We start from the raw sequence: 17,083 nt of genomic DNA on the forward strand, positions 1-17,083 counted from the left end.
GTATGATCTCTGCTCACTGCAACCTCTGCCTCCCGGGTTCAAGTGATTCTCCTGCTTCAGCCTCCCAAGTAGCTGGGATTACAGGCACCTGCCACCGTGCCCGGCTAATTTTTGTATTTTTAGTAGAGATAGGGTTTCACCACATTGGCCAGGCTGTTCTCGAACCCCTGACATCAGGTGATCCACCTGCCTTGGCCTCCCAAAGTGCTGGGATTACAGGCATGAGCCACTGTGCCCCACCAGGGATTCATTCTTTAAAAAGGTCTGAAGTATCTCAAAGTAGATTGTAGCCGCCATACACTGAACAAACAAAAAAAGCATTCTTCAGTTGGACATGGTGGCTCACGCCTGTAATCCCAGCACTTTGGGAGGCCAAGGCAGGTGGATCACCCGAACCCAGGAGTTTGAGATCAGCCTGGCCAATGTGATGAAACCCCGTCTCTACTAAAAATACAAAAATTAGCTGGGCGTGGTAGCGCATCCCTATAATCCCAGCTACTTGGGAGGCTGAGACAGGAGAATCGCTTGAACCCGGAAGGTAGAGGTTGCAGGGAGCGAAGGTCACGCCACTGCACTCCAGCCTGGCGACAGAGCGAGACTCCGTCTCAAACAAAACAAAAACCATTCTCCATTCGTCTCATAATTGAGTTTGGATTGGGCGACTGAGGCATGAACAGGATGTGAAGGAATGGAGATGTGGGTGTGGACGGTGTTATTGAGTAGTGTGGGAGAGAATGAGGGAGAGTTGAAGAGGGCATCTGGGATTGAGAAATGTCTTGAGGGGTGATGTTGCAGCCTCTGGTCAAGAAGCCAGTGTCCAGGGAGAGGCTGCACATATCAGAAAGGGAGGTCAATGTGAGCCCCACGGATGAGTGAGCAGGGGCAGGTCCTGAGGGAGTGCTTCTATGAATTTGGCATCCTGGGCAAATTTGGCAACAGATGGGCAAAAACCCAGAGGTGGAGAGAGGAGATGGGATCTCACATGAAGCTCAGCCTGGAGAAGTAGCTGGAACTCTGAGCTCGGTGGGGGCGCAGAGCGGGATGGGCATGAGAGAGCATGGAGGCTGGGGATGGGAATGGGGGCGTGGGCCCCTATGGCCTCTGTGTCTCCATGGAGTGGGCTGAGTGGTCGTCTGCTGAGATGAGTGTGGTGGGAAAGAGATGGGGGCTCTAAGGAGAGATCCTAAGCTCCAGCTCTTGGGCATGCCCTGCAGAGTCTGCCTGATGCTGGAAAAGGAGGACAAGGAGAGGAAGGAAGTGCAGTGCCGAGGGATAGAGGCTCTGATGGGGTAAGCCGAGGCTCCCTGGGAATGTGCAAAGGGGAATTTTATCCAACTTGGAGGCTGAGCAGTAAGGTTTTCTGAGAGATGTGTCACTTAATTAAGGTACGATTTGAAGAAAGAAGAGGGGTGAGCTTGGCAAAACTGTTACTGGAAAGAGGTCTTGATCCAGACCCCAAGAGAGGATTCTTGGATCTTGTGCACAAAATAATTCAGGGTGAGTCCATAAAGTTTATCACACAACTTTATTAAGAAAGTAAAGGAATGAGAGTAGTTATTCCATAGACAGGAGTGGCATGGGCTGCTGGATGGAGTATATTCATGGTTACTTATGGATTCTATGCAAAACCAGGGGTGGGTTGTTCATGAGTTTTCTGAGAAAGTGATTTCCTGGAACTGAGGGTCCCTCCCCTTTTTAGACTACATAGGGTAACTTCTGGACATTGCATGGCATTTGTAAATGGTCAATTAGCAAATAAGTAGCAATGAGGATGATCAGAGGTCACTTTCATCACCATCTTGGTCTTGGTGGGTTTTGGCTGGCTTCTTGACTGCATCCTGTTTTATTGGCACGGTCTTTGTGACCTGCATCTTGTGATATCAGTCCTGCCAACCTCCTATCTCATCCTGTGACTGAGAATGCCTAACCTCCTGAATGCAGCCCCTATTCAAGATCGAGTCACTCGTTCAAATCCCTCTGACAAAGTTAGGAAGGCATTCCAGGCCATCAGCAGCAGGCACAATATTCCAGAGTGAGACAGCCTCAAGTGTCCTGGGGTGCAGTCATGATTAACCTTGACCAAGGAAAGGTTTGGCCCTTATCCCCAGCACCCAGGAGGCCACCTCTAAGCCCTTGGAATTGCCTCCCTGATAAGAGTGCGTTTATTTACCTGGGGGCCTTGAGCCCCAAGAGATAGTCTCTGCTAACAATGTGACCTATGGGGGTCCCTTGGGCCAAGTGGTGTCAGCTCGACCTCTGCAGGGGCTGGAAACCAGCATCAGCCAACAGGATCAGCCATGTCTGGGTGACCAGCCCCCAGTAGAAATCTTGGACACCAAGGTTCAGGTGAGCGGCCCTAGCTGGCAGTGCTTTGTGTGTTTCGGCACATCGTTGCTGGGAGGAGTAAGCACTGACCGTGCAACTCCACCAGAGAAGGATGATGGAGGGGGCCTGGTCTCTCCTGGCCTCTGTCCACGTGGCTCTTCCCTTGCTGATTGATTGGAATCTATACCCTTTCACTGTGATAAACCATGACCATGAGTGTTACAGCTTCTCTGAGTTCTCAGTTGTTCTCGTGAATTAATGGACCTGATCTTCCAGTGGAATGGGGTGGGCGGGAACCAGATTGGCCCGTGATGGCCTGTGATGTCCTGTGATGTCCTAGAATAGCCAGGTCACAGGTGGGCCTTCCCATCCGTGGAAGGTGATGAGCCCAGCCTGGCTGGTGCAATCCGGGGTCATTGTCAGGAGTCATTCATGCCAAGAGATGGTTTAGTTTCCATTCTGTGTGTGTTTTTGGGTGAAATGCACACAGAAAGCACTACTCTCTGTCTCTGCATGGCTTCCTGTTGAGGGGACCAGGGAGGATGCAGTAAGAGAGATGGCCTTTGAGCTAGTCTCTGAGGTCCCCTTTAGGAATTGGTAAATAACACAACCCCAAAAGGAGAGGGACTTGGAGAAACCCAATGCTGGCTGGGGTGGCAGATTTGCCCCTGAAGCCTTTGGGTTGGACCCAGCTGCATGGCAGCTCCCCCGCCTATCTCCCCAGGCTTAGCTCCCACGTGCCCTCTGCCCTCTAGTCTCGTCTATTGCTCTGCCCCCAGTGTTGGCCCCAGAGGTCCCCAGCCTTCCTGCTGAAATGCCTGGGCTCCTGAGGAATGGAGTCCAAGCTTCCTCACACTCAGCCAGCAGCACTGGCCTGGGGCATGGATCACATGCCCTTTGGGGAGTGGGTGAGTCCTCTAGGAGTAGGTCCCGCACTGCCCCTCTGGCCTCTTACAGCCCCACTCGGATTATGTATTTGGAGATGGGCTCAGGGAGCCTCAGCTCTAGGCTTGCTGGTGACCCCAGGCCCTGTGGCATCTGGCCAGGAATCTCCTGTGCAGTGTAGGCCAATAGCCAGCCTCCCTTTTAAGTGGCATTTTCAAAGCCAGCTGCTCCCATTGGCCCACCTGAAGACATCCCTTCTCCTGCCTCTCCTCAGCAGGGGCCTGCCTCCAGGTCTGCTCAGCTGAGCAGGGCATCACGGAATGGTCTTCCTTATCCTTCTTCTCGACACTGTTTGGTGACATTCTTTTCAGTCTACTGGCAGAATGAATCCTACCTAGTAACGGTTGTGGTTTCCACAGCCCTCAGCCCTCCGCCCTCCCTACTCTGTTGGCCAGTCTAGCTTGGGCCTTGGTGGCCAGTGTTGGTCACATGCTGCCAACAAGGGGCCAGGACATGAAACTGTCAGAAAAGGTAATTTGCGAGTCATACCATGGGTCAGGTCTGAGATGTGAAGTCAGCTTACATGGCTAGAAGGGCTCCAAGGCAAGTCTGCAAGCTGAACCAATGAATTACTGTAGCTCAAGCAAACTGGTCAGGAAGCACCCCGGGCGGCAGACACTGGCAGGGTCCTGTAGGTGCTGTCCAGGACGGGGAGACTCTTAGCTTGGAAGCATTCAGCCTCACTGGCAAGGTTGGCCAATGAGAGGGACATTTGGCTCATCTTAGCCTGCTGTCATTAACTGTCAGGTTCATCTAGATGACCCCCACCCAGCCCCGCGCCATGTTCCTTTCGTGCTCATAAAGCCTTGGGCTATGATGTGGCTTTCTGCACGTACACTTCCGGGAAGAGCGTGTCCCAGCATGCCAACCCCTGTGCGCCCCCTATCGGGCCTTCCCCCAACAAGCACACTTCTGCCTTGCAGGTGAGAGTGTCACTGCACACCTCAAAACTGTATCCCTCCCAAAGCTATATAACTGGGCGTCTAAGTGTAAAATCAGGTTTTCAGACACTTAATACCTAGTTAGCAATAACAACTGATTCCAATGGGAAGAAGATACCAGACGGTGCTGCGCCTTGTTAGTAGTACCTGCTAGCAAGCCACATCTTGAATAACAAAGCTGATTTGGGGGACAAATTTGGTGTCATTTGCTCGAGGGCCTGAACCGCAGGTCAGGACCTTTTCACATGGTCTTTCCCTGTCACCAGCAGCTCACACTGGCTGACAGGACTCCCTCCAGGCCAGACGCCTCCAGCCCTCACTGTGTAGTCAGGAAGCTTTTCTTCCCCTTTTCTCTAAGGGCTGTGGTCTCCCAGAGGCGCCAAGCTGGTGTGGGGTATGGCTGTGTTGGGGGAGAATCTCAAAGCAAAAGCAGGGTTTAGCGCAGACCAAAACTTACCTGGAAAGGCAATGTGAAAAATAGTGGGGAACCCCAACCCTGCCCCTCCAACAAGGGGCTACTCTTGTTGATGTTTGAAAACCACTAGACATAGACGTGAGGTCAACTGTCTGACCAGGAGATTGGGAAGGAAACAAAGCCGCTTACCCAAGTTGGAGCGTAACATAAAGGATGCTGAGGTCAGATGGCAATGTGACCCACATCTGGCAAGAACAGATGTATCTGTTACAAACACAGACTATAAAAACTGTCAGCCTTTGAGGGAGACACTGTCTTTGTAACGTAGAAATAACCAGTCTGTACAGACTTGGAAGCGGTAAAACCAAAGCTTATGAAAATATTTTAAAAAATATTAACAATTTCCCTAGCAGAACAGCCTACTGTGTGGAGCATAACACAGCAACATTAATTTTAGGTCAAATCCTCTGGACATAATGTGACCTAAAAGTACATCACATTTAGAGATGCACTTTTGCTTCTATAATGTTTCAATATTTTAAAAGTGTTTTTCATGTAAGAATGAAACATTAAGACACTGTTGTGTACTTAGCTCCTGTTACGGTATAAGCAGCAGCAGTACTGTGGACAAAATACCCGGCTCCGGTCTGGGTCTGAATCATCCTGGCCCTGCCCTTACTAGCTGGGTTATCCTGGAGGGTATATTAATATCTCTGGTTAGCCTAACAATCAGTTCATCTATGAGCTGCAAGGCTGTTGAGGGTTAAATAAGACCTCATGTAAAATGTTTAAACCTAGCACACAGAAAGGGCTTCTATCTGCTACCCTGGTGCTCAGCAACTTATTAATGTAGAAATACTCATCCAATCATTTTCAGTACTTACAATGCTATTTATCAACTAAACTCAAAGCATGATGGAAAAAAAGTTGGAATTACTTCAGATTTTGAGGTAGAATGAGCTTTACTAATTTTGTAACAGAATAACACTCTGTAATATGACATTGTACTTTTAAACTGAAGACTCCTTATGAAAAGTTAAAAATGTGTTCTTAAAACAAATTTATTGAAGTTGAGCATATTTACATTATACAATTGTGCATATCTGTATTTTAAAATTATACAATCGTTCACTGTGTAAAATCTGCAAGATACAGGTAAGCAAGCAAAGAAAAATTATCCCACCAGAGATAAATGCTGTTAATCTTTTGGTAAATCACCTTTAGAGCTGTTTTGCAGGGTAGATACATAACACAAACAACTGGTGGCATTAAATCTGCATGATTTTTGAAAAGCGATTCTGGAGTGAATAAAACTCAATTGCAACTTTAGAAGATAAGCACTGCCAGCCGAGTGCGGTGGCTCCTGCCTGTAATCCCAGCACTTTGGGAGGCCAAGGTGGGTGGATCACTTGAGTTCATGAGTTCGAGACCAGCCTGGCCAACATGGTGAAACCCCATATCTACTAAAAATACAAAAATTAGCTAGGCATGGTGGTGTGCGCCTGTAATGCCAGCTACTCAGGGGGCTGAGGCACGAGAATCGCTTGAACCCAGGAGGTGGAGGTTGCAGCAAACCAAGACATGCCACTGCACTACAGCCTGGGAGACAGACTCAAAAAAAAAAAAAACAAGACAAAAAAAAAAAAACACCAGCCTGGGTGACAGAGCAAAAGACCCCATCTTCAAAAAAAAAAAAAAAAAAAAAGATACACTGCTAATATATGAAAGTATTTTGTAGGAAGTACCTGAACAATGAATACACTCTATACTGCCTACAGGTATAGCTTTAAGAATTTAAAGCACATTTAAAGCACAAGGTTGATGGGTTGATGCTTTCCAAAAACGCCAGCACTTTAGAGGAACGGTCTTATTTAGTACTGCCAGCTCTGTAAAGTATTATAAGCCCTTTGATGATACAGCACCATCCCCATTTTACAGATAAGGAAACAGAAGCACAGGCAAGTAACACACTGAGCCACGCTATTAGTAAGGGCTGAAACCTGAGGTGTCTCAGATGACTCCTCCGTCATAAAGGCAAACTTTGATGCTCAATATTTTTAATGCTACCAAATTAGAAAAAAGAGAACATGGACACTTACATATTTTCACACTGAGTGTACTCTTCTTTACTAATATTTTATTTTTGAGATAGTGTCTTGCTCTGTTGTCGGGGCTGGAGTGCAGTGGCACAATCTCCACTCGCCATAACCTCCGCCTTCTGGGCTCGAGCAATCTTCCCACTTCAGCCTCCTGAGTCACTGGGACTAACAGGTGTGTGCAACTATGACCAGTTAATTTTTGTTTTTTCTTTTTTTTTGGTAGAGATGGGGTTTCACCATGTTGCCCAGGCTAGTCTCGAACTCCTGGGTTCAAATCATCTGCTTACTGAAGCCTCCCAAAGTGCTGGGATTACAGGTGTGAGCCACCATGCCCAGGGTTTCAGTGTCAAACTCTGAATTTGAATGTGAATGTCAAACTGAGAAACAGGATGGAATGCACAAAAGTAGTGTGTAAACTGAGTAGCTGACATCAGTTGACAGTTAAAGTAATGACAGTATATAAGTATCAGGTGAATGTTCAAGGAATAGGAAACAACTTTGTTAGGATGTCTGTTAGGAAAAAAAACCCTTAAAAGTAAAATTACATACATCAGATTTTATCCAGATATTAAACTGATGCTGCTGAGGCAGGAGGATCACTTGAAGGACGGGTGTTTGAGACCAGAATGGGCAACAAAATTGAGACCCCACTTCTAATAAAATTAAAAGCAAACTAAAAAAGCTTATGCCAATATACATGTCAATGATCTAAGCTTTGGCTACATAATCGAATTTCTTGAATTTGACAAGTCAAAAAATTGCGATTACTGAACAGGCCATCTCACTGTTACTTCATGTGCAAGTCAGAGATTTGAAAAGAAAGAGGTATTAGAGACGCAGGAAGAAGGAAATGTCTAAATGGACCTTTCCGTGCCAGGATTCTTCTTTAAAGACTTTCTTTTCTGAAATGTGTTGACTTGTTCATTTCTGAATGAGGAACAATCCAGTGTTTTATATTCAAATTGTCCCATGAGTTGAGATTTCTTTTATTAGAAAATATATAATTTATAATTGTGACTTTAATTTTTAAAAATTACCTTCCAGAAAATATCCCGTCAGCATCAAGTACTGGCTTTGAATTTGGGTGAGCCTTGAATTGCTCAAACCTCCACTATCCTAATTTCTTTATTACATTCTAATTGGTATTGATAGATTTGATAGATAATCTTTTCTAAATTCCACTTGTGTAACTCCTACTTCAATATTACAAAGCAATTGCCACAAGAGATTCAAGTAAAATAAAAACATGGTTGATTAAAAAAAAGACCAAAACTGTATCATTCTTTTTTTAGCCAGTTTTAAAATTACAAATACATGTCTAGAATTTTTAAAAAAATTCATGCGATTCTCCTGTCTCAGCCTCCGTGGAGACTACAGTGAGCTGAGACTATGTCACACTGCACTCCAGCCTGGGCAACAGAGCAGGACTCTGTCTTTAAAAAAATATATATATATATATATACACACACACACACATATACACACACAGAGTATAAAGGGGAAGCATGATTCTCCTGCCTCAGCCTCCCTAGTAGCTGGTATTACAGGCGTGTGCCACCATGCCCAGCTAATTTTTTTTTGTATTTTTAGTAGAGACAGGGTTTTGCCATCTTGGCCAAGCTGGTCTCAAACTCCTGGGCTCAAGAGATCCACCTACCTTGGCCTCCCAACGTACTGAGATTATAGGTGTGAGCCACTACACCTGGCCTAAAACTAAAATTTTAAATTCAGTTCCTCACACTAGCTATTGCAATTGCTCAACAACCCCATGAGGCTAAAAGCTATCACACTGGGAATGCGGACACCAAGCATCCTATCATCACAGCAAGTTCACTGGGACAGTGCTGCTCTGTGGTAACCACAGCTGGGTACCTGCATGTATTTTTTTTTTTTTTAATTATTACATGATTTTTCAAATTTTTTTTCTCCCATTCTGAGGGTTTTCACTTTCTTAATGGTGTCCTTTAAGACAAGTTATGATGACGTCCCATTTATGTATTGTTTTCCTTTGTTGCTTGTGCTTTTGCTGTTGTATCTAAGAAACCATTCCTAAGCCCAACACCACAAAGATTTACTTCTGTTTTCTTCTAAGAGTTTAAACTCTTATATTTAGGTCTATGATCCATTTTGAGTTAGAATTTGTAATGTGGTAGGAAGTAGGGATCCTTTTGCTGGGCATGTAGCTATCAGTTGTCCCAGCACCGTTTGTTGAAAAGACCACTCCTTCTCTATTGAATGGTATTAGCATCCTTGTTGAAAGTAAGTTGATCAGAAATGTATGGGTTTATTTCTAGATGTTCAGTTCCATTCCTCTGATCAATATGTCTGTCTATATGCCTACACTATCTTATTGTAGCTTCATAGCACATTTTGAAATTGGTAAAAGTGTCTTCCAACTTTGTTCTTTTCCAAGATTTTTTGGCTATTCTGGGTCCCCTGCATTTCTGTATCAATTTTATCATCAGTTTGTCAATTTCTGCAAAAAATACAGCTAGGTTTTTGATAGGAATTGTGTTGAATATGTAGACTAATTTGGGCAACATTGCCATCTTACCAATATTAAGTCTTCTAATCCATGAACATGGATGTCTTTCCATTTATCTGGATCTTAATTTCTTTAAACAATATGTTGTAGTTTTATTCTTGATGCTACTGTATGTAGGATTTCTTTATTCTCATTTTCAGAATGTTTGTTGTTAGTATAGAATTAAAACTGATTTTTGTATAATATTTGATCTTGTATCCTGCAACCTGTTGAACTCATTACTTTTTAGGGATTCCTTAGCATTTTCTATATACAAGTATATATCAACTGTGAATATAGTTTCACTTTTTTTTGCAGTATAAATGGCTTTTATTAGCTTATTTTTTTAGATGTTGAACAAACCTTGAATTCCTAACCTAACTGCTCTGGCTAGAACTTCAAGTACAATGCTGAATAGAAGTAGTGTGAGTGAACATCCTTGTCCTTCCCAATCTTAAAGCCTTCAGTCTATCACCATGAAGTATAATGTCATATGTGGGCTTTTCATAGATGTTATATTTATTATGTGTAGGAAGATTCCTTTTATTCCTAAGTTTGCTGAGTGTTTTTATCATGAAAAGTTTTGGATTTTATCAAATGCTATTTCTGTCTCTATTAAGACAATCTATGTGGGTTTTGTGCTTTATTAAATATGATACAGTTGATCCTCATTATTCACAATTATGTATTTGTGAATTTACCAACTTGCTAAAATTTATAACCCTCAAATTGATATCTGTGGCACTTTTGCGGTCATTTGTGGATATGTGTAAATGGATGAAAAATTTGAGTCACCCAATACACATGGTCCCAGCTGAGGCTGAACATGATGATGCTCTGCCTTCCTGTTTCAGCCTCATAGAGAAATGACTGGAGGATGGAAATGGCAGGGAAAATTCAGTGTAGTACAAGAAGCTCTGGCTCCAGGGCCAGGTGGATGGGGTTTGAATTTCAGCTCTGACACCTGTTAGTGGGCATGTCACTTAACACTTGATACCTCACTTTCACTTCTGTAAAATAAAGTAGAATTTGCTAGGATGAATTAAGAATTCAAGCTCATAATGTGCATGAGATAAACATATGTATACACACATATACACAAACACATTCTCCTAAAAGCAGTTGTTCCATATTTAATTCAGTGTTTGTGGGAGAATATTTTGTAGAACATTACTGTCAATAATGAGAACTGACTGTATAATAGTTTATTTGATTTTTAGATGTTGAACCAACCTTGAATTCCTGGGACAAATTCCACTTGGTCATGATGTAGAATCCTTTTTATACCTTGCTGGATTCAGTTTGCTAATATTTTTGTTAATGATTTTTGTGTATTAATAAGGAATACTGGCTTATAGTTTTCTTGTGATATCTAGACTAGTATCAGGGTAATACCTCCTAGAATACGTTGGGAAGTATTCTATTCTCTCCTACTTTTAGAAACAGTTTGCAAAAAATTAGTGCTAATTTTAATGTTTGTTAGAATTCAGCAGTGAAGCCATCTAGGCCTGGGATTTTCTTTGTGAGACTTTTAAAATTATTAATTCAGTATTTTTCCTTGTTAGTGCCAATTGCATTTTTAACCAACTTTTAGGTAGAACCAAAGATAAGAATATTATCTCATTAGGCCAGTGAAATTCAAGAAGAAAATACATATTATCAAGGAAGATGCTAAATATTTGGAAAATTCAGACAGGCAGCTATGAAAATTATCCATTATATCTTGATTCTTAACCTCTATCTAGCTTTAACAAACATTTGATCACTTCTCATGTGGTTTTATAATCTTATGAACAAGAAATTTCAGCCTGTTCTACATCAGATTTATATACAAACCTCTTAACTAAAACTTGCAGCAAAGTCCTTATCAAAAACTAAAGTCTGTACATTCCTTTAGACAATACACAGCTATGTATCTCTATATATTTATACATATAAATATATTTCACTCTATCTACAAAAATAACACTTAGCTCAGAACCTGTCAGGAAGGCAGTGTGTAGTGGAAAAAATACTGGAATAGATTTCTGGAGGTCTCAGTTCTGGTGCCAGCTCTAACTTAGATGCCTTTATGTGTTTCTTCCATTGATAAAATGAGGTTATGCCTGGTGATCAGTAAGGTTCTTTCTGGTGTTAAAAATACAATGACTTATTCTGCAATAATGTCATTCCCATTGCTCTTACTTCAGACGGTCATGATGAAAATATTTTGTTATATACATATAAACATACACACCTCCATACTTCATTTGTACAGAGCTAATCAACCAATTCACAAAATCTTAGAAAGAGGAAGTCTGTGATTAAATAATGTAATTCCAACATCTCAAAGTCCTGAAATTTGCTATGAAACAGTTACTACTATTCTTCTTTCTCTACATATACAAATTTGCCTTTTCACTTTATGCAAGTGTAGTACTATCTCACATGAGGCATCTATAATTATGCTTTCAAAAACAAGGCGGTCATTTTTCAGAAATTCTGAGCCTGTCAGAGAAACTAAACGGTATTTCATCAGTTGTCTCTACTGGCACATTACTTCGACTAAAATGACATGAAGAATGGTGAGCGAAACTTGAAATAAATGCATCTGGAGTCCGGCTGCAATGACAGCTATCTGCTGGTGTAACATTACTTGGATTACCAGGATGTGAATGGTAAACACCATGGAATGGGTCTTGCAATGAGTGATAATGCCCTGCTCCTCCTGAGGTGGCTGCAGAACTCTGGTAAGGACCATTAGACATAAGACAAGTTTGAAAGCAAGTCTTCCTTCCCAAACCTCGATGCATGTCTAATTTAGCAATGAGAGGTTTCCCAACATTCACTTCCTGCTTGTCCTCTACAGTATCTTCCAATCCTGAGTACTGATATGATAAACATACTGTGAAGACTAGATGTTCCTGGAAAGGAAAAAAATCTGGTTTATTATTGGCATCAACAGTGAATATATAGCAATCTGAAAATATTATTCACACATACACACCCTGCCCCCTCGCCACCAAAAATCCACTAACTCTCCTTTTTCCAGGTTCCAAATCCTCAAGGCATCCTTTATATCTCCCCAAAACTGAGAAATGCCAGCTATCATCATCTTCCTTTTCCTTCATGCGATACTTACAACACATTTAGAATTTCTAGTTCTTAGCACTGTTAGTAGTCAAAGTCAGAGATCTTATATTCTAGATGAACAGGGAAAACATATTTTCCAAGCAGGACAGCTTAGGAAACTTATCCTTCCTTATTACTAGAGATGGGGAATGATCTGGGCCGGGCATGGTGGCTCATGCCTATCCCAGCACTTTGGGAGGATGAGGCAGATGGATTACTTGAAGTTAGGAGTTCAAGACCAGCCTGGCCAACGTGGTGAAACCCGTCTCTACTAAAAATACAAAAAATTAACTGGGCATGGTGGCGTGTGCCTGTAGTCCCGGCTACTCAGGAGGCTGAGGCACAAGAATCACTTGAGTCCAGGACGTGGAGGTTGCAGTTAGCTGAGATTGTGCCATTGCACTCCAGCCTAGGTGACAGAGACACCATCTCAAAAAAACAAAAAACAAAAAACAAAACTGGTTTTATACCAGTTTTATAAAAAAAGCTAAAGTTGTTTTTAAAATATAGTAATCCATAATCGTAGATGGAAAATATAACTGAATCAGATAATGGGCTAACTTTTTAAGAGAAGAAAGGACTTTAAGTAGATGAGCTACGAACAGGATGACAACAGGTTTACGTGTGTAATTCTCAATTGTGCCCATTCCATTCCCTGAGTTTTAGCTGATACATTCTATGGGCATGTACTTGTGAACAAATTAAAATCTCAATTTTTGCAAAGAAAGCTTTAATTAGAACACTCAACATGCAGAACTAGCTTCTCATTTGTAAGTCAACTAGAAATAAAAAATGGAAAAGAAATTCCAATTCTAATTTGCTATATGTTTAGTTACAGAACTAGGAAATGATGACTTGAAAATCTGAACATATTTACAAGTAGAATATGGAGCTGGGAGTGGTAGCTCACACCTGTAATCTGAGTGCTTTGGGAGGCCAAGAAGGGAGGATTCTTGAGGCCAGGAGTTCGAGATTGGCCTGGGCAATATAGTGAGCTCCCTTCTCTACAAAATGTTTTAAAAAATTAGCTGGGTGTGGTGGCATGTGCCTGCAGACTCAGCTACTTGGGAAGCTGAGGTGGCAGGATCATTTGCACTCAGGAGTTTGAGGTTATAGTAAGCTATGTTCATACCACTGCACTGCAGCCTGGGCGACAGAGTTAAGACTCTGTCTCTACAAAAAGAAAAAAGAATATGCTCTATGTTACTAATTTTTCAGCATTATGGAAGGTAAGCACACGAAGTCCTGTGGCCACCAGTGGAAACAGAATATAAGAAGGGTCACTGATAGGACCTTCTGTAGACTGGTTATCTCTAGTTTAATAATAAGGCAGCATATCTATGGTCTATGCCAAAGTAAATTTCTAGTTTCATAAAGTTTTCCATTAGTAGCTATAAACAGAAAAGGTAGTAACCTTTAATTTTTGCAGTGAACTGAGTCTGGTATACAGGCAATGCTTGGGAAGATCCTTTGATACCAAGTAGCTGCCAGTTTCTTCAGGTGTGCCTTTATTTGCATCTTTTGGATCAATATCTAGGTCCTGTAAAAAAAAAAAATTAGTGACTGTTAATAATGAAATCAATGAAAGCCACAATATAATCTAGTACATAAGAGGTCTTAACTGATATTGTTCTCTCGTGAATTTTGGCCTTTTGCAAATTTTGATAATCCCAAAATTATCCAGGGCTAAACAATGAAAACAACAATCTATGGTTATAACAGGAATTCTCAATTCTGTATTAAGCCATGTAAAAAGTAAAGTGAGCTCTGAAAGAGTTTCCTTTCAAATGATTCCTAGAAATGCTTCTTGAGCTACTCAAGTTTCCTCTTAAGCAGAGAGAGCCCCATTAGTGTTTGACTCCTGGATTCTCTTCTCTTGATCATCACACTTTTGGGAAGGTGCAGGGAAATTTATATGATTAGAATATTTAAGAAGGATAAATAAACAGCCTTTTCCTTTTTCCTCTTTTAGAGCCAACCCAATGGCCAAGAGTAAGAGGGTTCTGCTCCTCCAGTGAGAAGCCCACAGGTCCCTGGCTTGCTCAGCACCCCAGGAAGCCTATCGGGGCTCCATAGTGCTGAAACTGGAGGTGTGGGGTGGCCACTGAATTCTGGGGTTTGGTGCTAGACCGTTTACTCTGACATGAAGCAACATCCTCCACAAAGCCTCTATCAGTAATAAAAGTGATATTTTGGGATTCTGCTTGTCTTACTCCTTGCTTGCTTCTCAGTTTGTCACACTCATGTAGGAAAGAGGGGTACTATTTACTGGCTTTTTTAGACCAACATAAAATAACTATCATACCTGAATGTTTGAAAAGAGCAGAACTAGATTTCTATTATTCCAGGATATGACCATACCTTAACAAGACTTAAAAACTACTGTTTCCAATATAAGTTATAACTGTTTAAAAGGAAATTATTCTTGACATATTTATAGCACATTTTATTCCTTCACATTGGCTCTCCTGTTTAGGATACAAGAAATCAAAGGCATCCTTCCTGAGTGAATTTTAGACATTTCTAGATCTCATAAACTTAAGGTATTTTGGCAATTAGTAAATATTATGACCAGTGTTACTAAACTATAAATATATACACATATATAAATATATATATTTCCTTTATATTTACCATCAACTGTAAGTTAAAAAATTTAGTCTTTAATAAGTGAGAATATATCACTATTTTAAATAAAAGAGAAACTCACAAGTGGAAAATCGGTAACGTAGGCATCACACATTATTATCTCGGGTGGTCTGTAAACTATACTTGTATAGATTATCATGACATTGGAAAACTCAGCCGCAAATCCTAATTGAATCTGAACACCACAGTCAAACTTAAGACACATACTTTCCGGAAGTTCTGAAAAAGAACAATAAGAATAACTTTGGTAAGTTTCCTGATAAAAGGCAAATATTTATGGAGGAGAATATAGTTAGTATTTCTTTTGCTTAAAAACATGATTTACATTGTTTAAACACATACAATTTAAAAAATAAAGCTCAATATTCTGCTGGCCAAACAAAATCTTTCATTTACCATTTGCTTATAGTTCTTATCCAACTGTATATATAATTTTTATTGTGGCAATAAAAAATATGCATACAACTGTAGATAAATTTTCACTGTTGCCTCAATTTATATGACCAGAATTTTTAATAAAGCACAGTATCACTGAATGGCCACACTATAGTTTGTTACCTTTAACCATTCTGTTAACTCTTGAATATAATACTTCTGGGTTTTATTGCTTTTCTATCATAGTTCATAATGCTTTAATATTGTCAGATATAGCTATGTGATTGTTCCTTTACATATGGGACAAATTATTTTCAGTTTACATGGAATATAAAGTTTCAGCATAACATGTCCAAAACAGAGTATTTTTAAAACATTCGGCTACTTGATGGTATTAAAAAGTAGAAAGATACCATCATAGTTTTAACTATTCTTTAATTACTTAGCCATTTAAAAAATTTTTCTCTATACTTCCAGCAGTGTGGATTATTGAATTTGCATCATTTGCTTGTTTACTGAGGATCTAAATGTTGTTTTCTCTTACCTTTTTGTATGAGCTCTTTATTATTAAAAAACTACCTACTTATTAAATTTGTTACAAATACTTTCTATACGACCTTTTAGTTTTGTTTTATTGTTTCATTTATTGTTGACCTTTACCACTGTAATTTTGTTGTTTGTTTAGATCTTTTTTAGAGAAAAGACATTCAATTTCAATTACTTATCCAGTTATCTGGAATGGTGAGATATTTATAGCATTTTACATTTTAATGGGCTTTAGTATGTTAATTTACTAAAAATACACATTAGAGAACAAATTTTTTTTGAGACTGAGTTTTGCTCTTGTTGCCCAGGCTGGAGTACAATGGCGTGACCACGGCTCACTGCAACCTCCGCCTCCCGGGTTCAAGTGATTCTCCTGGCTCAGCCTCCAAAGTAGCTGGGATTACAGGCGCCTGCCACCATGACTAGCTAATTTTTTGTATTTTTAGTAGAGATGGAGTTTCACCATGTTGGCCAGGCTGGTCTTGAACTCCTGACCCCAGGTGATTCACCCATCTCGGCCTCCCAAAGTGCTGGGATTACAGGTGTGAGCCACCGTACCTGGCCAAGAACAAAACTTATGTATGAAAATAAAGATATTTTACAGAAGTTCAATAAATACAATTATTTTTCAATTATCTGTAAGAGACTCACAGAATAGATACTTGGACTCAGAAAATCCAAAATTATTTCCATCGGTAAACTTTTTTCATTAAACCATACATAATTAGCAAAAGGTAATTAAGGTACAGATTGATTTTCACCTCGTCTTCTCTGCTGATCACTCAGCTTACTGATCAAGTGTCCAAGAGAGGATGCTCAGTTATTATGAATAATCACAAGTACAGAGGACTTGCTGAGTGCTCTGTACCTGCTCATTTCTACCTGAGCACTCATTCAATCCCAATAACCTATGAGGCAGGTACTGTTTTCTTTTTCTTTTCGAGACAGAGTCTCGCTCTGTCGCCCAGACTGGAGTGCAGTGGGACAATCTCTGCTCACTGCACTGTGACCTCCAACTCTCAGGTTCAAGAGATTCTCTCGCCTCAGCCACCCTAGTAGTTGGGATTATAGGCATGCGCCACCACACTCTAACTTTCTGTATTTTCAGTAGAGATGAGGTTTTCCCATGTTGCCCAGGCTGGTCTCTAACTCC

General features: G+C 41.0%; 1 protein-coding gene across 1 annotated transcript in view; it reads right to left on the reverse strand.

The window, feature by feature from the left end:
• Positions 1 to 9,473: 9,473 nt before the first annotated feature.
• MALT1 (MALT1 paracaspase) overlaps positions 9,474 to 17,083 on the reverse strand; it is an 81,051-nt gene continuing 73,441 nt past the window's right edge. Inside the window, exons 15-17 of the mRNA XM_011971743.1 lie at positions 15,071 to 15,228; positions 13,775 to 13,900; positions 9,474 to 12,152 (exon numbers count right to left, since the gene is read on the reverse strand). Coding sequence (XP_011827133.1) covers positions 11,715 to 12,152; positions 13,775 to 13,900; positions 15,071 to 15,228 — 722 coding nt within the window. The 3' untranslated portion in view covers positions 9,474 to 11,714. The remainder of the gene's footprint in view (positions 12,153 to 13,774; positions 13,901 to 15,070; positions 15,229 to 17,083) is intronic.

This window comes from Mandrillus leucophaeus, unplaced genomic scaffold (assembly GCF_000951045.1).
Source record: "Mandrillus leucophaeus isolate KB7577 unplaced genomic scaffold, Mleu.le_1.0 Scaffold124, whole genome shotgun sequence".
Taxonomy (NCBI): Eukaryota; Metazoa; Chordata; class Mammalia; order Primates; family Cercopithecidae; genus Mandrillus; species Mandrillus leucophaeus.